This window comes from Maylandia zebra, linkage group LG12 (assembly GCF_041146795.1).
Source record: "Maylandia zebra isolate NMK-2024a linkage group LG12, Mzebra_GT3a, whole genome shotgun sequence".
NCBI classification, from domain to species: Eukaryota; Metazoa; Chordata; class Actinopteri; order Cichliformes; family Cichlidae; genus Maylandia; species Maylandia zebra.
The window spans coordinates 3,462,089-3,488,135 of NC_135178.1; the positions used below are offsets into that span (position 1 = coordinate 3,462,089).

Below are 26,047 nucleotides of genomic sequence, written 5' to 3' on the forward strand. Positions count from 1 at the left end.
TCTGTACAATTTGTGGAAATGTCCATAAATGTCAATTTTCCATCACACTGCCTAATTTGACCCCCCCCCCCCCCCCCCCCTTCCTTTGGCAGACAGGAGAGTGGGGTTTCAGTTTATAAGCAGTATGCTATTGTTGTGATTATATGATTTCTTTCAATGAAAAGACCTTGATTAAAAAACGTTACAAATATTTTCATAAATGTTCTAAAAAAACAACAACAGGTTTTTACAAGGTTTGGAGCTAAATGTGGAAAAATGTTGCTGTTAATGTTTCAGTTTACAAACCGTGCCCCATAGTACTCTGTGTAGAGTGTTTGTAGATGTCAACATATTGTTTGGATGATGAAGTAAAATACTTTTTTTTAGCTTCCAAAATATTACATGTGCCTTTATAGCTCTTGTAATTCATATATACTGAGAAATACTGAACTTTTACTTTTCTCAGGATATGCCCATCATTTGTTTTAGGTGGGTGATGCTTGAATATAAAGGTTTTTCCAAATATATTTATTTCCACTGAAAGGAATGAGAGTGCTGGAGACGTTGTTACAATTACTGTTGGTTTCATTCGAATTTGGACCGTGTCCCCTGCTTTAGGGAAAAGCACGAAGCATTGCCATGTTGCTGATAGGCCACGAGGTGTGACGCTGTCGTGTTGATTGGCCGAATAATGGCGGTTGAAGAATGCAGTGATTGGCCATGTGAACATCCGGTTCTGAAAAAGCCGGTAGAGGAAGGCGGGGCATGAGTTTGGGAGCCGCGGCTAGGATTTTCTTCAAGATGGCGGCGCGACGAGAATTGTGTTAATTTAGAAAGGTAGATAGTTGCCCAAGAGGAGATACCCGTGTCATATTTATCAGTGAGTACGCCTGTATCCCAAATATCTGGCTGTTTTATGGGTTGCTGACCTTTGCGGGTTTGCTCGGTGAGCTGTAGCTCAGCTCATTAGCATTGATGCTAACCTTAGCAGGGGCCCACTGTGAAGCTTCGGGCTGAACAGATGCGCTAAAGAGTGGTTGTTCCCCATTTTATTCAAATGTATAGTTTGCATACAACATATTCAAATTCAAACCCAAAACACGTCTATTTGTCGAAGCTATTTTTACGTTAAATATCGTATTGTAATAGTAATAAAGTTGTGCTTTCTGACATTATTCTCACTGGTCCCTTTTTTCTAGCTTCCACAAGATCGCAGTGGAGGATGATCAGTGCCTAGATCCCATATTAAGCTGAATGCATTGTGATTTCCAATAATTGAGACAGTGATTCTGAAAGCTGTCTACATTAATGAAAAGAACAATGTAGTCAGCTTAGCATATTCACCTCTGGTACGTGGCCTATGCAGGGATGTGCTTCTGCATGCATTCTGTGTTTAGATAAGAAGATAGCCTCTCACTAAGTAAAGAATTTAAAATTAAAATTTCAGTCTATTTAAGTTAGCTATATATTTATAAGGAAATGGAGATAGATGATGTTCTACCCCCTCTCCCCTTGGAGCCACCTGATGATTTTGGCCTAGATGAGGGAAGAGCACCTCCACCACCTCCCCTGCAAACGTCCAGTGACGCAGAGGTAATGGACGTTAGCTCTGGTGGTGATGGATACACATACACCCCAGGGGACGGGGAAACCAAGACACAGCAGCCCCTCAGCAGGGGCTCACTGACTTTCTGTAGTCATCTCTCAGATGAGGCCAGTCCCGCCCCACCGTGCCCCAGAACAGCCCGCCATGCTCCCCCGGTCACCAAGTTTCTGCCAGATCTCAAGCTGCTCAGAGATGTTAAGATTAGTGTGAGCTTCACTGAAAGCAGTAATAGCAAAGAGAGGAAGGTTTTATATACAGGTGAGAGGCAGGAGGCAGGGAGCGAGGATGGCTTAGAAAGTCTCAATGGTGAGTTGCACGACATGGCTAGTGAGCAGGAGGTAGCCGAGGTGACTGGTGGAGCAGCAAATGCTGCAGGCAGAAAGTCAGAGGACACAGAGGTAGATCTAGAGAATAAGGTTGAGTTTGCTGTCCTGGATGAGTTGGATGACCTCTACGAGAACTTCCTGGAGCCCGACGATGGAGAGCATGGAGGCTTTAAGTCTGACGTCATAGTTCAGCAGGAACAGGCATATGACGAAGTCACGGCTTATTCTTATGAGGTATGACTGGACTTTTATTTGCAGTATCCCCTTTTAGTGACAACTTTGCACTGAGTTTGTCCTTCGTTGTGAAATACATAATAATGCAGGACTAATGCAGACCACAAACACTACAGTCACTGCAAGTACAGTACACTTCTTAATGTCATATTTCATCACTCTTCTGCATCAAGCTTTTATTTATAAAAACAGGACCAAATGTTTAAGTAAATGTTTGATAACCAATGTTTTTTTGTTTTGTTTTAAATCACTGAAAATGTGAAGTGTGAAGCTGGAAGAGGTCAGTGTTTTAATTTTTACCTTCAATAGCGGAGTCTGCATTTGACCCAAAAGATCTTCATATGATTTTCTAGTAGGAGAAGTTACTGTTAGACGGATGAATTCTGGTGAGATCCTTAGAGAATCCATTTTGACAGGCTTTAAGCTCACTGTGGTTGGTCGGACCAGCTGGTACTTTTGAGGAAATATTGGCCAGTAAAATCACAGCTGTGGAGCTTTGGTCATTTTTTAACGTGCCTGCCCTTTTCCTATTTTCAAGGTAATTTTTTTTTTTTTTTGAAACCTGGCTAGTTAACAGAGGGGCATATCCTCTCTTTCTAAACTCATAATTGCTTTTATGCACCATTTTGCAGCTGTAATGTTTTTTTCTATATTTCTACAGAGTTACACACACACAAACACACAGTCTGAGAAAAGACTACAAAGAATTCAGTACTCTCTAGAACTGCCCAACAATCATCATCTGCTGGCCTTAACCCTTCACTCTTCTAGGAGGAATTTGACAATGATGTCGACGCTCTGTTGGAGGAGGGCATGCCAGTCCCAAAGAAGATGCGCCCGGCAGAGGATAAATATGGTGGGGACAGTGATCATCAGTCAGATGGTGAAGGAGGTGTTCAACCCATGATGACCAAAATTAAGACTGTCCTGAAGAGTGAGTTGGGGAGGGGCCTGTAGTCTGAAGTATACTGCAAATACTGTCTTGTATGTGCCACATATTTGTCTTATTAGTTACTTTTGTTTTTTTGTTTAAATAAACCATCTGAAATTGTAGGAAATTTATTTTATCTTTTGTATATTATATTTTTGTGTGTGACCTATGGAAATAACCTGCTCTCCTTTGAGACACTGCTTGGTAGATGTGCTCTCTATAAATACACTAGACAACTAAGAAGTCCTCTGAAAGGATCACACAGTCTAACAGCACATGGTCATTGCTGTCTTTGAGTGTTGTTGTTGCATTACACAGAATGACCTACTAAACAAGTCTGGTCTGAAATCCTAAAAGACAAAGCAGAAATATTTTCCAAATTCCTTAAAGTTCCTTCAGAAATCATTGTTTGAAGTTTCTAATTTCAACTTCAGAACCGTGTCTCACTTTTTCTTTTACCAAACTTTAAATTAATGTGGTTGCATTGGTCGCATTTTAAAGGCAAATTAATGAAAAGACTTCACCTTCCCAGCTAAGAAGCATTTAGGCCTGTTAATGATGGTTTTGATGTAATGAATAGCAAATAGTCTCTCAGTCTTCACCCCATACCCATGAGCTGAACATGATTCGCTCTCAAAGTTAAAAAGCGATGTCTTTTTCACAGGGGACAAACTCCCATAGATTTTTAGCAAGGTGCTTATTTACAACAAGGTGACCTAAAGTGTAATGATTACTGCTAAGAGTGAGAGGGATATCATGCACCTACACTGAGACTGTAAAGAACTTTTCTTTTCAAAGTAGCAAAATATTTACAGAAAAATAAATTCTTCTAATTTGCCTTGAATATCTGACAAAAACCTCACACGTGTTAAAGTCTTAGTAATGGTTGCTGTTCTGGCTTTTTTGGTTTGTTTTGGATTATATTTACATGGAAGATGAAGCAAATGAATAAAAATGCCTTCGATGTTTTTTGAATGAATGATTATTACAACTCCTAGAAATGTCAGTATTTAGTATTACTAATGAGGTATACCACAAAGTGTAGTGTACTATGTAGTACTTATATTTACATTTGCATTTTCTTATGTACTAGGTCGGGGACGTCCGCCCACCGAGCCTCTCCCTGATGGATGGATAATGACATTCCATAATTCAGGCATTCCAGTCTACCTGCACAGAGAGACCAGAGTGGTCACTTGGTCCAGACCGTACTTCCTTGGCACTGGAAGCATTAGGGTAAGAACGGCATAAATTTCACAACTGTTTCTGTTTATGAAACTGGTGGAATAAAATTTAGCTTTGCTTACATTAAACGTCTGCCTGTGTCAACACTCTAAACAGATTAGTGACAGATTTTGCTTCTGCTCTCAGTTTGGACTAAAGTAGTCTGCCACCAAAAGCCTAAACTCTGCACTGTTCCTCGTCTGTTTGTTCCTGATTAATCTGAGTTAATTCACATAATACAAAAGTAACAACATTTGATGTGGTGTTATTTTTGTTGTTCAAGTTAGTGTGAAATTAGTGATTTAAAGGGCTTGGGAACCCTGCCAATACTGACAGTGTTTGAGGAAACAAAGGCTCAAATGTTTTTGCCTAAAGAAAACCATAACGACACTGTTTTCCCCAAAACGCATATCGGCACTGGATGAGCTACATCTTGAACATTTTACAGCTGGGTAAACATCACTTTGAGAGATTTTACCTTATTTATTTAAAGCCTATGGACACTTTCCAGGTCATTTTAAAATTAGTCTCAAACTTACAGCACTGTTAACATATTGTTCAAACAGAAACACGACCCACCTGTAAGCAGCATCCCCTGCCTACACTACAAGAAAATGAAGGAACAGGAGGAAAGGGAGCTGAATGGGGAAGTGGTGCCTGATGCAGAGGAGTCTGTTGTCAAGCCTGCTGAGGAGGCCAACGGGGGAGAGCAAGTAGGCACATCAGATGCTACAGCTGAGGACCAGGATGTCATGCCACCCTCCAGTCTCCCTGGTGAAGGTCGGGATGGAGAAGGTACCACTGACAACAGCATCCAAAATAAAGAGTCTCTTCCCTGTGACTCTGCACAAGGAGCCTTAGGGCAGGTCAAGGCCAAAGTGGAGGTGTGCAAGGATGAGTCCATCGGTAAATAGCTTCCCACACTAGCAGTGACTTTTGAAATGTTCTTTTGTTTGTTTGCTTGTGTTTTGCTGCAGTAAAAGACATCATCTGACATCTTGAAACTTCCTTGCAGAACTTGAAGAATTTCGCCTGTACCTGGAGAAATGCTTTGACTTTGAACAAGTGACTGTCAAGAAGTTTCGCACCTGGGCTGAGCGAAGACAGTTCAACAGAGACATGAAGAGGAAACAGGCAGAGTCGGAAAGACCTATCCTGCCTGCCAACCAGAAGCTCATCACACTGTCAGTCCAGGACGCTCCTACTAAGAAAGGTGCCAGTACCTGTGATTCATACTGTGTACATTTCATACAGTTTGGGTGTAGATATTAAACATATCCTGTTAAGTTTTTGTTTGTTGATGCAATGAATTGTTTGTTTCCACAGAATTTGTTATAAATCCTAATGGAAAGTCTGAAGTTTGCATCTTACATGAATATATGCAGCGTATCCTCAAGGTTCGCCCTGTTTACAACTTTTTTGATTGTGGTAAGTTCCTCTTTCTTAAGCGGCCAAAGGTAATACAGTAATTTACAAGGGTGTACTACGAAGCAATATTAGCAGGTTAGCTACCTATGTCAGTAGCTCTCTTTTTACCTTATCTTAAATAGACTCAACAACTGAGCTGTAACCTGGTGTTGGATCTGGAGCAAAAACACCGGGTTAACATATAAAACTGCTATTAAGCAATGTGAAAGCCCGATATATGATCTCTGATTTGGTTTTATCAAGCAGCTAATGCACAGACAGTCAAATTCATAGTACGCTATTACTTCTTCCACTCATTTTCTATCAGGATTTTTTGTGCATAAACTAGTAAAAGTGTTTTTGTTTTTTTGTGTTTTGCCTGTTTTTGATGTTGACCTTTTTGGAATATCCATTTTAATTTGCCATTCTTTCCACAGAGAACCCAAGTGAACCCTTTGGAGCGTCAGTCATTATAGATGGAGTCACATACGGCACAGGGACTGCAAGCAGTAAAAAACTTGCCAAGAATAAAGCTGGTAATTCTTCTTCTTTACAATATTGGACATTTGATCATGTGGTTGATATTGGTCACAGCTTAATATATAAAAAAATTATGGTGTTGTATTAGAGGTTGTCCTTTGGAGTTGGTATAAATTTAAAAAAAAATCAGCATAATGACCTTAAAAAACATGTCAAGCCCCTTTTCCATTAGTACCTACATCACGTAGCCACGACTTGACTCCAATTCACTGGTTTTCCATTGCAAATGAGCGCCACCTAATGTGTGTTTTCGTTGTTATAGCAATACATCGCATGTTATTAGAATGCACCACAAACGCTACAACAAAGGTGGACGTTGAGGCAAGAATATACCCGCTGCTCGCTCTGTTGCTTTCCGTCAGACTCGGGGGACCCCGGCGTTGTTCTTTGTGGTCCTGTCATTCGTTGCCGGGTTTTTTAAAAATGATGGTTTTGATTTTCGTGAATGAGAGAGGCTCTCATCACTCATCAAGTGACGCAATTGACCAGCCAATCAGTGGCAGTGGAGTCTGACGACATCACATTTTAGTACCTGCTCAGACCCGGCCGAGAAGGTACTAAAAAAGTACGTGGTACCAGGTAATATGACCTAATGGAAAACCCTGAAAACGTGGTGAGTCGATTCGAGTAGGTACTGATAGTAAAGGGGCTTTAGTTGGATGTCACTGAATAGCTTGGATGTATCTGCTTTGTGAGAGAGAGGTCTTCTGAAAAGTCAAGGGGTTACACTTTCTTACACACTGCAGCTCCAAGAACAATCTCTTTGTTGCACCTCCCCACAATGGAGCAAGATAACAGTACACTGTATTACATGTGGTAAATATTTGCACATTCACCTGCTGTAAAATCTCACTGGGTGTTTGCAGCTCGAGCAACACTGGAAATCCTCATACCTGACTTTGTGAAGCAGACCTCGGAGGAGAAACCCGTCGAAGGCGATGAACTGGAGGTACTTTTTCGTTTTTTGACATTTTTTTTCTGTGTGTATTTCTTTTTTGTCTTTTTTTTTTTTTGTTGTTTACTCTTGAAGCAAAGCTAAATCCTGGTTCTGAAGCCAAGATTTTCATATAATACTTCCTTCAAATGTAAAACACATCTTTTTAGAGTTGAAGATGACACAGCAGTGGTGACATTCAGTGCATTCTCTCCTGCAGTATTTTAATCATATCAGTATAGAAGATTCAAGAGTATATGAGCTGACCAACAAAGCAGGACTACTATCGCCATATCAGATTCTTCATGAGTGCCTTAAAAGGTAAAGTAGATTTGAGTATTTATTAATATTGTTAAACTGTTATTGTTAAAGCGATGTGTGTGTCCTTTTTTCTTCTGTCTCTCTCTCTCAGGCCTCTTTATGTCACCTGTTGTGGGATTTATACTACGACTGCGTCCATATTGTTAATAGAGCAGCTCTGCATGATTAACTTTTCAAAATGATCCTTACTGTCTTTTACTGGCCTTATTGCAGTCTTTGATTTCACCCTCTATTTGAAACAAGCTGTTAGAGTCCCTCCTCACCATCTTTCTTCTGACTGACTGCTCCTTGTACATGGATTGAAACAACTGATTGGCTGTGTGCCCGAGATGCCAGTGTTCAGGATATCATCCAGAAACATAAGTGGGAAAATCAGTTTGAAATAGATCATTTGGCTTATTTGTACAGACACTGGTTTTATTATCGGTAACTGTTTAATATAAGCCTTTATCACATATATATGACAGAAAACAAGGAAAAGCATATAACTGAAATGATAAGGTGGAGCTGCTCGTCATCAAGATGAGAGAATGAAGTTCACAGCTGCTGATTGGACATTTGGGTGTCTGTGCAAAACGCAGACAGATTTCAAATATCCATGTGAAAACAAATGTTTGTTCCTTACTGCAGAAACCACGGGATGGGGGACACCAGCATTAAATTTGAGGTGATCCCGGGGAAGAACCAGAAGAGTGAATATGTGATGACATGTGGGAAACATACTGTGCGTGGCTGGTGTAAGTAGACCCTAATCTTTGCATTTCTATCTGGCGAGAGCATAGCTGGGTGTTATTTATAGATAAGTTCAAAGCAGCTGTCAGAATTGCTTTGTAAATGAAGTCCATATTATTACAATTATTTTCCTTTTATTTAGTTTTTTTAGTGGACCTGTTTTGCTAATGTAACGCAGACACTAAAGCTGATGTGCCAGAATGTCATGCTAAAGAGAATGATTCTTTTAAATACAAGGGGGCGAGCAAGCGAGTCAGACACCAAGCGCACAAAGATGAAGCAGGTCTGATCGGAAGCAGTTTATTACCAGGCCAGGGAGCATAAAAAAACCTACAGAATAAAATGTTGTCTATATAGTAAAACAATTCTAAAACCCATAAAAATACAATTTTCTACATCCACTAAAATCCCCTGATGTAATCATGCCACATGTTCATTATGGGTCCACCAGCAGGCCAGGAATTCTTTCTCCAGAGCGGAGTCCACAACAGTCTAGTCTCCAACAGACAAGGAGGAGCCTCCTATCCTCCTCCTATCCCTTCACTAGGCCCATCGCATCCCAGCCCAGCTTGCGTTCTGCACCGGAGTCCATCATGCAATGCCACCACGGCTCCCCTCGCATCAGCGCCCTGTAAAATAACAAATAGGGGCCAGAACAATCGTCCCAGAAGTGTCCCTGGCTTATAGCCATGGCGTCCCTCTCCCAACCCGGCTGCATCTGGCGAACAAGTGGAGACACTACTCACAAATGCAGGAGGTATACTTCTGCCCTGCTGCTAATCACACGCGTTTGTCTCCCACTGTCGCCGTTCCTTGCTGTCAGGACTGCGCCGCCACGTCTCCTGATTAGGTGTTGCACCCCCACGGTCAGGCAGCGGGTCCCTCTTTTCACCTGGCCTGCTCATATCTGGGGCCTCTGTCCTCCCAGGGCTCAGCTAGCCTGCTTTTAAAAGGTCTTTACACAGCACCTCTGGAGACACCCATACCTCAGCGGGTGATCCCTATCAACTAATTTATCCCATTTTCAGCCATTCCACAGTGGATTAAAACAATGTCAAATAACACACTAAAAACATGCAATACAAACAGAATAAAATCATGCAAATAAAAACACTAAAAATCAGAATAAAACCAATATAAGTGATAAATATAAATTTTCACTGTGACACTAACATGTGAGTTTCAGTGACAGGTTATTTGTATTTGTCATCTTTGTAACTAGGCAAGAACAAGAGGGTTGGCAAACAGCTAGCATCTCAGAAGATCTTGCAGATGCTACATCCTCACGTCAAGAACTGGGGCTCACTGCTGCGCATGTACGGCAGAGAGAGCAATAAGATGGTCAAGAAGGTAAGGACTGACAGCTGCTGTAAAGTCTTAAGAGAAAGCATTGAAGATGAAGAAAATTGTTTTGGTCTCTAATATAGTTCCTGTGGGTTTTAAGTGTCTTTAGATAAGAAGATACCGTTTTCCACAGAGTCGCAATCTCCAGCTTTAACTCAGCATTGTGCATCATAGTTTTTGTGACCGATACAGAGGGCGCCTGTTCAAGTACACTGATAAACAGTGGATGCTCTACTGAATTGGAGCAAGTGGCAGTCAATCTTTTTCAAACCACAGTTCATTTTGGGTCTGAAAACAGGATGAAGAGCAAGAAGATGCCGTTTTAAGATGCTGCTTTCTATTAATTTATTTAGGAACTGGGTGTCTATGACAGGAAAAAAGATGTGAGTGGGTCAGTGCTGGAACATTTGAAGTGTCCAGCTAAATAAAGCTGGATCCTTTGTTAATTACAGTCGTAAGCCCAAAGTCACTACTATGCATAATAAAATAAATGAGCTTATGTGATGACAAAGCTCTGCTCCTAGAGTGTTGGTCAACAGCGGATGGGCTGCTACGTCATTGATTTTGGGTTTTAAACCAATGACTGGGATGTAGAATTGAACCAGTTTTCTGCACATATTGAAATGGTACTGCCATGTGTTGATGAGCTGAATAGCGTGTTATCATGAAGTGTCATGTGCTATGTCGTTATAAAATGATCTTACTTCTCAGGAGAGCTCCGACAAGAGCGTGATCGAGCTCCAGCAGTATGCCAAAAAGAACAAGCCAAACCTTCATATCTTGAACAAACTGCAAGAAGAGATGATTAAACTGGCTGCACAGAGGGTAGGAATGGTTCTTACTGGGATTTTAGTTCTAAAAAAAAAAAGAAAGGGGGGGGGTAATGTTTAGCTTTATTTTTTTGTAAATAAAAAAGACAAAACAAAGGAGTGTAACTTCCAGTCTTTGGTTGGCCAGACTGCATGTACACTACCCAAAATCTTGTACTTGAGAATAATTGTTTTTGTTATCTTGCTTGTTGTACTTTAATTATTTTCTCTACCAGGAGGAAACGAGGAAGAAACCCAAGATGACCATAATGGAATCTGCCCAGCCGGGGAGTGAACCCCTCTGCACTGTCGACGTTTAAATCTCAAATCACTGATGAACCACAGCACTGAAAACCAGTCACTGTCAGACATCACACACATGCACACCCCACCATCCACCACTTAATTATGCATCACTGAGATCTAAATGGCAATATAGTAAAGGGTTGACCAGGCTGATATTACTGCTTACTTCCTTCACTTGTTTTAATTGGTTAAGCTGGTAGAAGTGTTGGACTGAACAGACTGTAGAGCGAATATCGTCTACCTCTCTAGATGCATCCTAATTACAGCAGTAGGAGAACCCCCCTCCCCCCCAGTGTCCAGAGAAGTGACCATTACTTGATAAGATGAACCACATCAAAATAGATTTGCATGCCTCTTAAAGTGGAGAAAGCCACTGCACACACTGGTTTTATTTTTGAAGGCTTGTTTTCACCAGTCATGAGCGCATAGTACCAGCAGCTGATAGTTTTCTCTGTGCTAAAAGTATTTGAAAGGGACTACTAATACTTGTATTTATACCGTTCATTTAATTGGAAGCAAAGTTCCTATTTTATTTGTTATTTTAATGGTAGGTGTTATGGATGTGGTGAGTGATGATTACAGCTGTGTGCGGGCTTGTTTGTCCCCAGAATTGACAGATGCTGTCTTTGGTTTGCACGTTGGCAACATGCGGTGTGAAGTGCTCACTGTTGTTACACACTCGTGTCCTGTCAGATGTTTTTGTTGACTGTTGCTTTTATTCCTGGAATAATTCCTAGTGGAATATTTGGGCTGACTTTTTCTTGAGGGTCTTGCCTTTTTCATTTGTTTCAGTAAAAGACATAAGCTAGAGCCCACCTGATGTCTTCATCGCTGATACCAGTACAGATTGTTTTATGGAATACGAAACTTCAGTGATGTCAGTCGATATTCTTAACAAAAATGCATGTTTGTTAAATACGACTGTATTAAAAAGGGACTCCTTCATTTAATAAGTAATGAATTTCACCGACTACTAACCCAGCTGTGAAGCTGGAGGTACTGTTTGGAAAAAAACTGTGACACCATCTCTGAATGATACCAAGCTACTACTTCTAAATTATCTTTAGCATAAAAGGGCACGCACATGTGCCCATACAAGTATCTGACATTAGGCCTAAGCCGGTGAAGGTCAGGTTCTACAAGAGCTTCCTGCTACATGGTGACACTGCAGTATACCCCAAGCACAGGGACACAGTACTGTAACATGTTGGGGATCATTTCACTTATGCGCTTAGTTCGCACTTGGATTTTTATTCATATGCTAATGCCATGCACAGTTGCTAACCACAAAGCGCATTTCAGTTGCTTTTCATTTATATTCTTATTTTAAAAAAATCATGTTGGTTACATGTTGCCTTAGTTAATCCATTTCATGAAGGGCTCAAGAGTATATATTGTACATTGGACCTAAAACACCCTTCAGCAGGAAGTGGAAAGACCAATCTCTATTTACTTGATAAAGAATTTAAGATAGTGTTTTCAGTTAAAAATGGCCAAGAAACGTCTCAAGAAAATGCCTACAACTCATCCAGATTTGTAGGATTCACCTGAATGGACTATTTTGTGTACGTTTGCCATAAATTGTTTTTTTTTTCTTTCAAGGCAAACTTGTAAAATTTAGTTGGCACTGATGTAAACAACAGCGATAAAGTCATTCAGTCCAACAAGCTGATGAAACTGTGTATACCAAAGCTTATAGTCTTATGCATTTTATAGAAAACTCAATGTTGCTGTGAACTGAAGAGAATATGGACTAACAGGAAAATGCATAGACCCGTCACTTGCTGGAACAAAATGGAAACTGCTGTGCACTCAAGTATTTGCCCCGCGGTTTTTCTACAAGAGGACACATCTGTTTACCCAAGGCTCCTGTGATAGTACAGATCACTTTACGAATGTGCTTTCCCTTTGTGTATGTGTTTTCATGCAAAGCCCATAAGTGTCGGGGGAGGGGGGGATACTGCTTCCATGCGTTGCTGTTAAGTTGTACCAATGACTTGTTTGAAGTGTTGCTGCCTAGATTATGAAGTATGTATTGCAACCTGAGCTCCATGACTTTGGTGATATTTGTTATGCAAAATAAAAATGTCTTGACTAATAGCTACAAGAGCTTTTGTTTATTCAGTGATTGAAGGATCAAAACTAAAAAGGGGGAAGTGAGCTGAGGTGGTAATTTATTGGTTAAGCTTTTACTGTTTGGAATAACAGAAAACACAGTATTAGTTTGAAAATTAAACTTTAGGTCAAAGCTAACAAAGGTTCATGCAAAAAGACACTACAGTTATCGCTCACTGTGAAAACTGGGATTTAACTTGTGTTACTTTTTGGCTTTACAAATATGTAAATGACAATGTTAATTCTTCAGAGTACTGTGTGGATACATTTATAGAGGAGGAAGCCCAATTTGCCTATAAAACTGAGTCTTCGCTGTAGTCCACTCTCTCCAGCAGCAGAATCATCTCAACATGCATGGTTTGAGGGAACAGATCCACGGCTATGGATCGCACTGGACGGAATGGGGCTCCATGAACTCTGTTTGATGGAGCTCTGCACAGACTGAAGGAAAAAACAATTCCACAGTTGGAGTCACATTTTAATTTTTTTAATTTTGGCTTATTTTCTACTACAAAATTCACTTACTCAATGAAGTTGGTCATTGCTGCCTTGGCATTACATGATACATAAACCAGCCTCTTTAAATGCTCTGCTCTCCTGATTGCGAGTATCACCTTTGAGTCTAAGGAAACAAAGAAAAAATAATCATCTCTTACTACAACCATCTTAACCTGAGTAGATCTTTTGATCATAACGTGCACTCACGTAGGCCTGCTCGTGGTGGATCTACGATAGCAGTCGCACTGGATGAAACGACAGCATTGAGGATGTTGGGGAACACATCCTCAGCTTTTCCACAGTGAAACTCAACATTACTGAGACCTTAAAAACACAAAAAATAAGCGAGGGATGCAGCATGCATACAATTACTAAAGTTAATCACATCAATACCACAACTTATGCGCTTTACCCAAACTAAATGCTACAAAAAGATAAAAGTGATGATGTTCGTGGTGCCTACCATTCAGCTTTGCATTAACTTTGGCGTCCTCCACTGCTTCCTGGCACATCTCAATCCCTATCACCTTTTTCACCCTCTAGATATAAAAGTGGGTGGCAAAAAAAGGCAACATGAAACCGAGTCAGTGTGCATTTGTCCTGCTTCATGACTAATGAGAAAATGCACACAACACCTATACATTGACAAAAAAAAAAAAAACCATTACCTTAGCCAAAGAGATGCCAATGGTTCCTGTCCCGCAGCACACATCCAGTACTATGCTGTCCTGATCCAGCTGGGCCAATTCCCCCACAGCAGAGTACAGCACCTCTGCAGCTCCTGTATTCACCTAGCACACAGAAACAGATTGTTAATGGAGGCTGAGCACCTGATGTTAAAGCTGGCAAACACAACTGGGACCATCGTCTACCATACCCGAGTGTCCTAGCCACAGATTAATAACAAAACAAACAAACATAAGATGAATGTATTAAATTCACAGTCACTCCAGCCTTGTGGGATATTTTTGAGTTAAGCCCTGTATTTGGAGAGGTTTCCACATTTTAGGAATGCCTGCAAAAAAAAGGTAAAGCATGGTGAAGTACAGTGATCTACTTCTGTTTGTTAGGCTCTGTGATGAGCCTTAGAAGAGCCTAGCTAGGGGGTGGGGAACTCCAGGCCACGAGGGCCTGTCTCCTGCAGGTTTTAGATCTCACCCTGGGTCAACACACCTGAATCAAATGATTAGTTCATTACCAGGCCTCTGGAGAACTACAAGACATGTTGTGGAGGTCATTTAGCCACTTGAATCAGCTGTGTTGGATCAAGGACACATCTAAAACCTGCAGGACACTGGCCCTCGAGGCCAAGAGTTGCCCACCCCTGGCCAGAGGAGTACCATTTCACCCCATCTGCAGAAGGATAACATGGTGAGATCAGAACTTCAGAAAAGGATTACCATGCCTGCGATAACATGTGTTCACTCATCCTCACAGAAAGAAATCCTGAAATATTCTAGTTGCAAACCAGACCTCATAACTTCCACAACATGCAGCTTCTGCTCTTCCTCACCTGGAAGAATGAATGCGGAGAAATCCTGAATTTCAAACCAAGCATTTCTTCTTGAATGCAGGTCTCTCCAACCACCAGCTCACAGGGGAGATCCTCTGGGTTTGGAGATTTCCTTAACAGGCAAAAAAAAAAATACAAGAAGTTACATAAATAGTCAGAGTATTATTAAGATGACATTCAGTCATTAAATTCATACAGATTATGACTTACTGAGCATGTAGTTTAGTTTTACCTTTGGCCCTCTCTAACAAAGTACAGAGAGGTCACGCCGCTGTCTTTCCCCTCTCCTTCTGTGAAGTACTCCTTCATGGAGTTCTTTAAAGCACCAAGTTCCTCTTCTTCAAGTTTCTAAGAGTCATTAAACAAATGAAGCGAATCAAAAGGGAGACCTTTAACAGCATGGGGCGCTAGTTCAGTTTCAACATTTCATCACCTGTGGGTTGAAGAACACCATGGCCATGGCATGTTTGGTCCTTGTAGTACGTACAGTCAGCTGCTTCCAGTGTCCTTCATATGTCTCTGGGCTGTACACAGAGTATGGAGTTGTTCTGTTTGCAAAAATCACAGCCAGACTGAGCGATTAGTCACTTTTAGACAACTTGCTTTGTTTTTTTCCACTTATTTGTATCATATTTCTCAAATAACATGACATGTACATTATGAATTTGATCTTTTTTTATTTAGGTTCAACTACTTTTTCCAAGCAGCTTTAGTTCCCCAAACTAAACTGTTCCTAGATCCTCACGAGCACACATAATAATACCTGATGAACTTTTGAAACTCGCTGACCATCTTCTTGGCCTCTGGCGGCACGTGGCACGTGTCAGCCGGCCCCACCACAGCACAGGACCCTCCCTTGTATTTCCCCAGGCGGAAACCGATGGTTTTATCCTCGCCATCTGCACCCACCGATATGAGGAACTCGCACTTGTTTCTGTACTCTGTCTGTCACGATCGGAAACCGGGTCAGAAGGATGAATATTAAATTATATACAATATTTAGAGACATGAAAACAGCTGAGAGATCGTGAAACAGAATAAACTTATGTACGTCATTTTCCATCTCTAATTAGTTACTTTTTATTTTGTGCTTTGCCTTTTTTCCATCCTGTTTTTTTTTTTTTTTTTTAACTGTTGCATAACCACCTGCCTTTTATGGACAAATAAAAGCAACTATTCAAAGTATACCTGTGTAGGAGACGGTCGGAGGGCTTCCAGAGGACAACACATGTTGTTGTATTTCCCTTTCTGTGCAAACAGCCACGGCACCATGGCTTTGTTGGTGCTGCCGATCTCTCTGAAAGAAAACAAAGGTTTAACTTGTACGGACATGTCAGCAAGTCCCATAAAAAGTACAACATGACCTATAAATAACCCCAAATCTGTATTATATTACACTTACTTGGCCAGCTTCTGCAGAACCACCACCACCTCCTGTTCCTTCCTCTTCAGCTGCTCGTCATAAGAGATGTTCCACAGAGGTGTCACGACGTTGGCGATCTGGACACTGAGCGGCTCCTCATCCTCGTCCCCATCATCTGTTCGTTTGCATGGGGGCGCGCTCTCCCCCTCATTCTCCTTCCTCTTTCTCAAGATGGGGTCTGCCTTGGGTTTGGCCAGCTTGACACTAAGCACCTGGCCCTTCCACTGCATGCCATGCACCATCTTCATGGCCTTGTCGCGCTCCTCCTCGTTCTTGAAGGTGACGAAAGCAAACGTCTGCCTGCCAAACAGCTTGATTTTGTGCGGGTTGAGGCCATGCTTGGCCAAGAACTTCTTCAGGTCATTGAAGCCTATGAACCTGGGCAGATTCCTGATCTCCACTTTGTAGATCTCCGACGTGAACAGGTCCTCTTTGATGTAGCGGTACACGCCGGGGTCAGGAGCCCCCTGGCTTTCTCCTTCAGCCTGAACATCAGGCTTGGCAACATCATTTTTGGAGAGGTCATCAGGCTTCTCCTCCAGGGAGAGCGAGGCTGGAGTGATGGCCGCTGGGCTGCTGCTGATATCTGCCATCACTGTGCTGATTCCTAAAGCACCAAACAATAAGTAGGCCTATCAGGAGCTCGCATTCACGGAGTTAAAACGTGAAAAAAGTCTCATACTCTACTCTCAAGCCTGGTTTAGGGTATTGTGCAACTTTCAAATAACTGCTACAATTAATGTGTCACCGTGACTATGTAAAACAATGCTGTTACTCTACATAACAGTACATGCACTTACTGCTTTTCAGTAATTATGTTTTGGTTATATGGCAAACTGAAAGACTTGATGTTAGCGCGAGCAGGAAGTTACATTCTTTGCAGTTTCAGAGGAACGACGTCGGTATCTTAACGGAACACTTTGTGTAGTGCGCTGTTTTTGACTAGCGGTAACATTCCACGAGAGCTCCTTACCTTCCCGTACCTCTGTATTTACTTTCTGCTCCACTTCTATTGAGCAGGCGACGCCATGTTGATTCAAGCACGTGCAGCTTGAACTATGAACTTTGTTAAAGTGACAGGCATCCCAGCGGCTTTAACTTTGTGTACCTTGGTCACTTTCATAGATAGGAGTGTTAAGAAAAGCTTTGCACATCACTGTCTACACATTGGTTTACGTCCTTAAGGTGTTGTGTTACTGGTGTTACTTCATACTTCATGTTGTGCAGGGAGGGGGATCAGATGTCCCTCTATAAGGGGGACTGCACAGCATTTTTATGCTTTCCCCCCTCTCCCACATCTTGAACCAATGTCCCACATTTTACAGGCTCTGCAGGACATCCACCTTTCTAAACACTGGATTTTCCTTAGTACATATTTAGGTCATGCTTTTATCATGAACAAATATATCATTCTGTGCAATATAGTGGAAAATACCACAAAGCAGATGACAGATATACTGAGAAATAGAGTTATTTTTCAGTTTCACATAAGAGAAAAAATGGTGTGAAGCCACACAGTATATTTGGCTAAAGATTCATAAATTGTCAGCTAGTGCTCCAAAAAGACCTATGGATACATCCTTACTCAAACCTATAGACTGTTACCAGACAGAATCGCAGCTGAAATAACAAGGGAGAGTGAAAGCTTCCCTTTATTCTTATGGTTTTTACCTAGCAAGAGTTGAAAAGTCCGACATGCGGCTTATTGTGATCTGGTCACCCTGTGTGCATGTCTGGTATGGCTACTCAGCAGCCATACATTACAGGGAATGAAAAAATCTTTTCAATTTGTTATTGTTGCAATTGCATTCTCTTAATAAAACCCAGTATCTACAGTGCAGGCTCTCCTACCAGGCACGTGCAGAAGGGGGGGGGGGGGGGCTAGAGGGGCTTGGGCACCCGCCCCTTTCCTGATGGGTGCCTGAAGTGCCCTTTTGTTGAGGCAACTTTTTTTTTTTTTTTTTTTTTAATTTTCTTTGTGTGTGTGCGTGCGGAGTCCTGTCTGTGCCCCTCAACAATAATATTTAACTATTAATCACAGTTTTGCCAAATAAAAGGATCTGGCTTGCATCAGTCACATGATCACATTTAACCAATGATCGCCCTTGACGGCAGAACGCGCTGGTTACGAGCTGGGAACTAGCTCACAAAGAGCACGCGCATTTTTTGTAGTCCGGAGCTGTAGGAGAAACACAAGTTAACTCAGAGACACAGACTGATGCGACAAAACCAGTAAGTAGGTGCACAGCGTGCACTGTAGTGTGTAGCACACAGGAGTATTAGCTTATTACGTACACGTTGGTAAGTTGTCTTGTTGCAACTGACGAACTGAAACAAACGAGCGTGCTGTGTGTGCAACAGCGCGACAAACATTACCTGTCCTTTTATTAACTGCACAAGCAGTGCTGGTCACAGCTGCTGGCTACCTGTGTAAGGCTGTCATGGATCTGTAGCTCTGTCACCGTTTTAGGGAACATATTTAGTTTTAAAGTAAGTTTCCGGGCTTTTCCTGCCTTTCTGGAGGGATTATATTTCACTAAAAACGATCTAATACGCATGTCCACATAATTGTGCATTATTATAATTATAATATATTAAAAACACACGCTGTATTTTAAAGAACATACATTAAGAAGCAGATTATATTAGATTTATATTTTAAATAAGACAAAAGTTGGATTTTACAGCAGTAAAATGATTGTATCTCTACAGTTTAAAAATGTAATAAGCTTTGCCCTGCACAGAGTGGATAGTGAAACAAATGGAATCATCATAAATACATTATTTCATATTTATTACTTCCCCCTCCTCATTGCTTTATTATTGTAGCTCTAGTAATAAATATGTAAGGATTCTGGATCAGCACCATGATGCCCACAGTATATACAGTATTCTGAAGAAGGTCTAAAATGTCCCTGTGTGTGCGTGCATGTGTGTGTTTTATTTAGATGGATTTTTAAAAAAAATATTACTCATGATATAACATTGTGCAGACATGCCTGGTAAGGACATGAGGAGGAAACAGCAGGAGCTGTGTGAGGCTACTAAAAGCAGGGCTATAACATTTTTCTGTCATCATTTTATTATAGATTAAGTGCAAGAGTTGTTAGGTGTGGATAATTAAATTATAGTTTATTGCAATAGCAAGTTGTGCCTTGTTCTCAGATGGACAGCAAGTGGAAAGTGATATATGAAAAGATGGGATGGAAGGAAGAAGAGAAGCAAAGAGTGATTCACAGGCAGAGCCTAATTTATTTCTCACAGTTTTTTGTTGCCTTATGGTTCCAAGCGCTGTCACCAATCTTTGCATTTTGTTATTATCTCATGACACTTGTTTAATTAATCAGCTACCATCTCTCCTGTGGACTTTTTAATGTCTACAGTCTCAGATCAACACAGCCCTGCCCTCCAGCACTATCCACAGCAACCCCTCAACAGCAACATTGTACCCATCAGGTAAAACATCGGCTACGTTTGCTTTGCCTTGTTGCCCATATTAGATTCTTGATGAATGTGTGTTGTTGTTATTCAGCCTGGTTCAATGTGCCCCTTTTTAGCTTTGAGCACCCGCCCCTTTAAACCTCTCTGCACGGCCCTGATCCACAATAACATTGTACTACAATCTTCTGTTTTTAACAAAAAATTAAATGTTTTGCAAAACAAATATAAAGGAAATCATAGCAAAAAATTAATAATATACAAACAGTAGCAATGGCGTCTTTGAACAAATAATGAAATGACAAGTTACCCCTAAGTAGGACTCTGTGACCAGACTTGTCCAAGCATAAGTGGTAAGGGAGATTTTGGATGTGGCTTTTTTTAGTTCATTCCTTAGTCTCTGCACTGAAGTTTCATACTTTCTCTCCATCATGCTTGTAAAATGACGCTTAGACGGCAGAGTGTAACCTGGTTGGAAAGTGGTCAGCATTTCTTTGAATCCCTCACCCACAGCAAGTGGTCTCTTGTCTTTTAAAATCATAGCTAAGACGCTCTCAGTAAGTACAGCCACCTCCTGGGGGGTGCATGGTGTACTTCTTCTCTGACAGTAGTCCTCCAGACTTTTCTGTTTATTCCTGAAATCATAAACCACACACAGCACACAGATGAATTCGAATAATTACTAAATAATTATATGGAAAGCATAATATCAAAATAATTTGATAAGGATCTGGTATAGATAGATAGATAGATAGATAGATAGATAGATAGATAGATAGATAGATAGATAGATACACACATACTGTTATGCCATGTGCTTTCATAGCATAACAGTAAGAGGTTAATAATAATCCCCAATGTTGAACTTATGATATGCAGTAATCATGATGGCTGGAAAAAATAACGTTTAAACAGCCATAGCTGATGGCACCTTTACTGGTGCACTGCTTTCTAGTCATTAGATGGCATAACTTTGATCTATAAGATCAAGCTGGAGAAGCATTATGTGTAAAAACAGCGTTCAAATAGGATGAAACACATTAAATTTGACAAATCAAGAGTTCATTGTCATTTTGCTTTTGCAAGCACTTTAACAATGTTGTAATAGTGTCCACGACGGCTACGTTTAGCAGGTGGTGCATTATCCTTGTTAACATTTCTCCTGCGGCCAATTCGCTGTCTCACATTTTTGTCTTTCGCCGATTCTGATAATCAGCCTGCGTGCATTCCGACTCATTTCGCCAGCATGGGCCACAAACCAAAAAAACAATAACAACTAGAAAAATTTGCATTTCCTGCGAAAATGCAGTGTGGATGCTTTAAGCTGAAGCTGCATGCAAAAACTAGCTGAAAAAGCTGAAAAGTTGCAGAAATTGTAAAAACTTTGCAGAAGCAAAGGAACTATGCTAAAATGGAATAACTTAGCAGAACTGCAATATCTCAGAGGAAACATAATACTTGGCAGAAATACAATAGCATAGCAGAACGTAGCAGAAATATTGTAACTTACCAGAAACATGATAACTTCTCAAAAATACAAGACTTTAGGAGAAATAGTATAAGATAACAGAAAGAATATATTTAGCCAGAAATACTTAAACATTATGGAAACACTATGATTTAGAAAAATAGTACAACATAGCAGAAATACTGTGTTTTACCAGAGACCCTGTGATGAACTATGAATATTGTAATTTTAAATTAAGACTATGTTTTAGCACAACTATAAAATGGCAGAAATACTATAATTTAGCATAAATACTATATTAAGCACAAATCCTTTAAAAAGCATAAATACTATATTAAGCAATATAAATATCCTATAAAAATCCTATAAAAAGCAAAAATACTGTACTATGATTTGGTAGAAAAACTACAATTTAACAGAAATACTATATTTGGCACAAATCTTATAAAATAGCAGAAATAGTGTGATTTTAGCACAATAGTAATAACTTAAACAGAAAAATTGGAAAAGCAAAATGGACAGCTGAAAAAATGCTGAACATGCTGAGGGTCCCTCAAATATACTTGTTAAATGAAAAAAAATATATATATAACAGCCACACAATCACAAATATGGACACATATGGAAACACATGCACAGAGAGACACACACACAGGATCCAATTCAGTCAACCAGTCTAAATATATTGAATTGGAATCTTACAATGAGATCATCCCATAAAAAGGCGCTCTCTCTCTCTCACACACACACAGACACACACACACAAATAAGTGTAAGTAAGTGTTGTCTATTTAAAATAAAAATGTGAATTTTTAGAGATATATGACATGGATGACTGGTTGGCTTACAAGCCGTGAAGGCCTCAATATGCAAATTTGAATGCCTCAGCCCTCAGATATGATTGGCTGGCTGTGAAGCCGTGCAGGCCCTGATTTGTAAATTTGAATGTCTCAATCCTCACAGAGGATTGGCTGCCAGGGGACCTGGCAGTAATATATGGAAATAGTATGATTAAGCATAAATACTACATTTAGTAGAAATACTATGTTTTAGCACAAATACTATAAAAAGCAAAAATACTGTACTATGATTTGGTAGAAAAACTATAATTAATCAGAAATACTATATTTAGCACAAATCTTATAAAATAGCAGAAACAGTATGATTTAGCACAATAGTAATAAGTTAAACAGAAAAATTGGAAAAGCAAAATGGACAGCTGAAAAAATGCTGAACATGCTGAGGGTCCCTCAAATATACTTGTTAAATGAAAAAATATATATATATAACAGCCACACAATCACAAATATGGACACATATGGAAACACATGCACAGAGAGACACACACACAGGATCCAATTCAGTCAACCAGTCTAAATATATTGAATTGGAATCTTACAATGAGATCATCCCATAAAAAGGCGCTCTCTCTCTCTCACACACACACAGACACACACACACAAATAAGTGTAAGTAAGTGTTGTCTATTTAAAATAAAAATGTGAATTTTTAGAGATATATGACATGGATGACTGGTTGGCTTACAAGCCGTGAAGGCCTCAATATGCAAATTTGAATGCCTCAGCCCTCAGATATGATTGGCTGGCTGTGAAGCCGTGCAGGCCCTGATTTGTAAATTTGAATGTCTCAATCCTCACAGAGGATTGGCTGCCAGGGGACCTGGCAGTAATATATGGAAATAGTATGATTAAGCATAAATACTACATTTAGTAGAAATACTATGTTTTAGCACAAATACTATAAAAAGCAAAAATACTGTACTATGATTTGGTAGAAAAACTATAATTAATCAGAAATACTATATTCGGCAGAAATACTATATTTAGCACAAATCTTATAAAATAGCAGAAATAGTGTGATTTTAGCACAATAGTAATAAGTTAAACAGAAAAATTGGAAAAGCAAAATGGACAGCTGAAAAAATGCTGAACATGCTGAGGGTCCCTCAAATATACTTGTTAAATGACAAAAATCTGCAAAAAAATATATAACAGCCACACAATCACAAATATGGACACATATGGAAACACATGCACAGAGAGACACACACACAGGATCCAATTCAGTCAACCAGTCTAAATATATTGAATTTGAATCTTACAATGAGATCATCCCATTAAAAGGCTCTCTCTCTCTCTCTCTCTGTCTGACACACACACACACACACACACACACACACACACACACACACACACACACACAGCAGCAGCAAGTGAACTGGGGCTGTCAACAGCATGTTTGTTCACACCGAACGCGATGGACGCGAATAGAGCGTCAGGTTTACATGTAAAGTCAATGGAAAGGCGCAATGACGCGCGATTGCGGGTCCCGCGAAAATTCGGAAGGAGATTTGCGTCGCCAAAACGCGTGAAACGAGCGTCAGTGTAGCGCATCTGGCGCGTTTGACGCGCGAATAAAACCACGCGCGTGAGTTTTTGTGTTGCATTTTGTGCATACGCGCGTTTCGCGTCTACTGCTCGAGTTGGAAAATCTGAACTCCAGCATCAAATCGCGCCGCGACAACCAATCAGGAGCCTGGTGACGTGGCTCTGACCTAGGTCAAAGGGGCAGATCCAGCCAAAGCCATTCATTCTTCATTCAGTATGGAGGAAAAGCTAATCAGTGCTGTGGCTAATTACCCCGAGCTGTATGATGCCAGCTACTATTTCTACCAAGACAGGAATAAAAAGGACCTAGCTTGGAGACACATAAGTGAGGAGATCGGGCAACCTGGTAAGTCCATTCCTTCTTCTTTTTAATTTTCAGACTGACCCGATGAAGCCGCACAAAAGCTAGCAAGCCCACCTACTGTCCCGCGATTTTCCCACTGTTGTACAAATACCTTTCCGCTAACCAGATAATGCGTTTATTCAGAGGACATCTGCAGGAGAAAGTGGAAGAGCCTCAGGGACACCTATAATAAGGAGAAGAGGACAGAGAAGGAGAAGAGGAGTGGGTCTGCAGCAGGATCGGGGAGGAGATGGAAGTTCTTCGCGGTCATAGGGTTTCTGGACCCCTTCCTCACCCCGCGGGAGACTAGCGGAAATATGGTGCGGACCGTGGGGAACTTCTCCCCCGAGGACCAGGGACAGCCCGAAGAGGCAGCAGGGGAGTGTCAGTCAGAAGGTGTATGTTTACAATGAATTAATGTAGGCAGTTAATTTATGCGTGTTGTCATACAGGAATATATTTTGTTTATTAATAAACAGTATACAGTAGTCCCACTGTTCATCCGTCACCGCCTCGCCTTTTCGCTGATTTTTTTTTATTGCACCGTACAGCTTTCAACAATGCGCATTGCATTCTGCAGCCCAAATGACAAATCTCCTCCGTGTCGTGTCTCCTGCGCTTGCCAAACTTATCATGTTTGGTTTTGATAACCATCATGTCCAATAGAAAAAACAGCACTTAACTATGACCCTCATTCGGAAATAGACACCTGCACCGGGAGCGAAAAAGGCGCACAAAAGTGGCGCCGCAGACGGAGAAAAAGCGCAGCATAATACTTTTACGTTTTAAAATCGACAAAGGTTTGCACTTTGAGAATCAACTTGTGAGAACTGTGACCAGTGTTGGTCAAGTTACTTGAAAAAAGTAATCAGTAACTAATTACTGATTACTTCCCCAAAAAAGTAATCCCGTTACTTTACTGATTACTTATTTTCAAAAGTAATTAATTACTTAGTTACTTAGTTACTTTTTAAAAACACGATTTACAACCTGAAGAGGTGATAAAGCGATAGATCTTTCAGCCCAATTCTACTTTTTCTGCATAATCCATCATACAAAATGTAATCAAATGGAAAAGTCTTTTTTTAACTTGTTTTATCAGTTTTAATCTTTTAACTTTATGCATCAAGCAAAACTTTAATTATATGCAACATTCTCTGAGTTGAATAAATTAGTTTAATATTTAAACCTATTTTCTACACATTCCAGCACATAAAATAAAATATTTTTTGTGTTTACACTCACTCTTTCAAATAGATGCAAGTAAAACACAGCAGAAAATAAATAAAGTCAAAGACTCAGCAGTCCTGTTGCTCTATTTTCACCTGTAAAGCAGGACTGCGGTAGGCGGAGGTTTACCCTGGTGCAGGTGTACAGCGGTCAGTGGAAGGATACGGCAGTTTCTCTGTGAGTTTCCCATTACGTCGTAGCTACTCGGTGCTTGCTTGGAAGTTTAGGGTTTTTTTCGCTGTAAAAAGAAGTTTTCTTCCCACGCACAACGGACACTAATGTTTTTGTCACTTTTTATGGAATCAAACTCAAAGTAAGGTCAGTACTTCCACGCTGCACGCTCATACTCTCTCCCACAATCGATATGTGATCCATTGTTGATCTGCACACAGCTGTTGTCACTAACGGCGCACTCGCTTACGTCACTGTCGTGAGACATTCTCGCAAAAAAATCACGGTTTTAGTAACGCAGTAACGCAGCGTTCCTACGGGAAAATAACGGTAATCTAATTACCGTTTTTGCAATAGTAATCCCTTACTTTACTCGTTACTCGAAAAAAGTAATCAGATTACAGTAACGCGTTACTGCCCATCTCTGACTGTGACTACTGTTCATGTGCTGCAATAAATGAGAGACCACTGTATATAATAATAAGTATATAATATTCTCTATGACTATTGTCTTCAGCCTGTTAACATTTAATATTCTCCTGATAGAGTCAAGTAATCATGCAGCAGAGTCCTCCCCTGTTGCTTCTCCTGGCTCCCCAGTCCCTCAGCTCCTGCTGCTGCACCCACAGGTATGAACATCAAGCACTGATAGCTTGTTACTTGCTTGAATCCCCTTGTGATCACCTTTACTAAATATCTACAACCAATCTGTTCATATCCTGTTTTTTTTTTCAATTTTGAAAATGA

The 26,047-nt window shown here is 40.5% G+C and overlaps 3 protein-coding genes across 6 annotated transcripts in view; 2 read left to right on the forward strand and 1 right to left on the reverse strand.

Moving 5' to 3' along the window:
- Positions 1 to 719: 719 nt before the first annotated feature.
- The window catches only part of dgcr8 (DGCR8 microprocessor complex subunit), a 207,648-nt gene continuing 182,320 nt past the window's right edge, over positions 720 to 26,047 (forward strand). The window contains exons 1-14 of one of the 2 annotated variants that reach the window (XR_013101055.1): positions 720 to 859; positions 1,179 to 2,145; positions 2,917 to 3,079; positions 4,170 to 4,312; positions 4,867 to 5,206; positions 5,316 to 5,513; positions 5,627 to 5,728; positions 6,145 to 6,243; positions 7,114 to 7,196; positions 7,402 to 7,502; positions 8,133 to 8,239; positions 9,457 to 9,584; positions 10,290 to 10,403; positions 10,624 to 10,897. Coding sequence is in view for 1 of the 2 variants with exons in the window: in XM_004558580.3 (XP_004558637.3) it covers positions 1,459 to 2,145; positions 2,917 to 3,079; positions 4,170 to 4,312; positions 4,867 to 5,206; positions 5,316 to 5,513; positions 5,627 to 5,728; positions 6,145 to 6,243; positions 7,114 to 7,196; positions 7,402 to 7,502; positions 8,133 to 8,239; positions 9,457 to 9,584; positions 10,290 to 10,403; positions 10,624 to 10,707 (2,349 nt within the window). In the remaining variant the exon portion in view is untranslated. Of the gene's footprint in view, positions 860 to 1,178; positions 2,146 to 2,916; positions 3,080 to 4,169; positions 4,313 to 4,866; positions 5,207 to 5,315; positions 5,514 to 5,626; positions 5,729 to 6,144; positions 6,244 to 7,113; positions 7,197 to 7,401; positions 7,503 to 8,132; positions 8,240 to 9,456; positions 9,585 to 10,289; positions 10,404 to 10,623; positions 12,794 to 26,047 lie in introns of those variants that run through there. The other variant, XM_004558580.3, reaches the window with a different exon arrangement.
- Positions 12,851 to 17,366, reverse strand: trmt2a (tRNA methyltransferase 2A). 3 transcript variants are annotated; one of them, XM_004558581.3, is made up of 12 exons: positions 17,216 to 17,366; positions 16,222 to 16,849; positions 16,008 to 16,116; positions 15,583 to 15,764; positions 15,253 to 15,367; positions 15,052 to 15,167; positions 14,820 to 14,931; positions 13,975 to 14,097; positions 13,770 to 13,845; positions 13,514 to 13,630; positions 13,334 to 13,430; positions 12,851 to 13,249 (listed from the first exon to the last, which is right to left on the reverse strand). In XM_004558581.3, exons 2-12 carry the CDS (start codon positions 16,833 to 16,835, stop codon positions 13,102 to 13,104), a joined length of 1,809 nt encoding a protein of 602 aa, XP_004558638.3. In that variant the 5' UTR covers positions 16,836 to 16,849; positions 17,216 to 17,366; the 3' UTR covers positions 12,851 to 13,101. The 3 variants fall into 3 exon arrangements, with proteins under 3 accessions (XP_004558638.3, XP_004558639.3, XP_076746682.1); XM_004558582.3 differs by having other exon boundaries at positions 17,226 to 17,352; XM_076890567.1 differs by lacking the exon at positions 17,216 to 17,366 and adding an exon at positions 17,043 to 17,198.
- On the forward strand, positions 19,174 to 25,935 carry LOC143421399 (uncharacterized). Its single transcript, XM_076890505.1, has 4 exons — positions 19,174 to 19,698; positions 23,850 to 23,902; positions 24,044 to 24,295; positions 25,847 to 25,935. Exons 1-4 carry the CDS (start codon positions 19,616 to 19,618, stop codon positions 25,933 to 25,935), a joined length of 477 nt encoding a protein of 158 aa, XP_076746620.1. The 5' UTR covers positions 19,174 to 19,615.

Excerpts from the sequence above, each read along its gene's own strand:
- LOC143421399 (XM_076890505.1), top strand. The coding sequence starts at position 19,616 with ATGTCTACAGTCTCAGATCAACACAGCCCTGCCCTCCAGCACTATCCA. Across the intron at positions 19,699-23,849 it reads AGCAACATTGTACCCATCAG|GAATAAAAAGGACCTAGCTT; the intron begins GTAAAACATCGG and ends CTACCAAGACAG. Across the intron at positions 24,296-25,846 it reads AGGGGAGTGTCAGTCAGAAG|AGTCAAGTAATCATGCAGCA; the intron begins GTGTATGTTTAC and ends TTCTCCTGATAG.
- trmt2a (XM_004558581.3), bottom strand. The coding sequence starts at position 16,835 with ATGGCAGATATCAGCAGCAGCCCAGCGGCCATCACTCCAGCCTCGCTC. Across the intron at positions 15,168-15,252 it reads TGGTGTTCTTCAACCCACAG|AAACTTGAAGAAGAGGAACT; the intron begins GTGATGAAATGT and ends AATGACTCTTAG. Across the intron at positions 13,631-13,769 it reads AGTTAATGCAAAGCTGAATG|GTCTCAGTAATGTTGAGTTT; the intron begins GTAGGCACCACG and ends TGTGTTTTTAAG.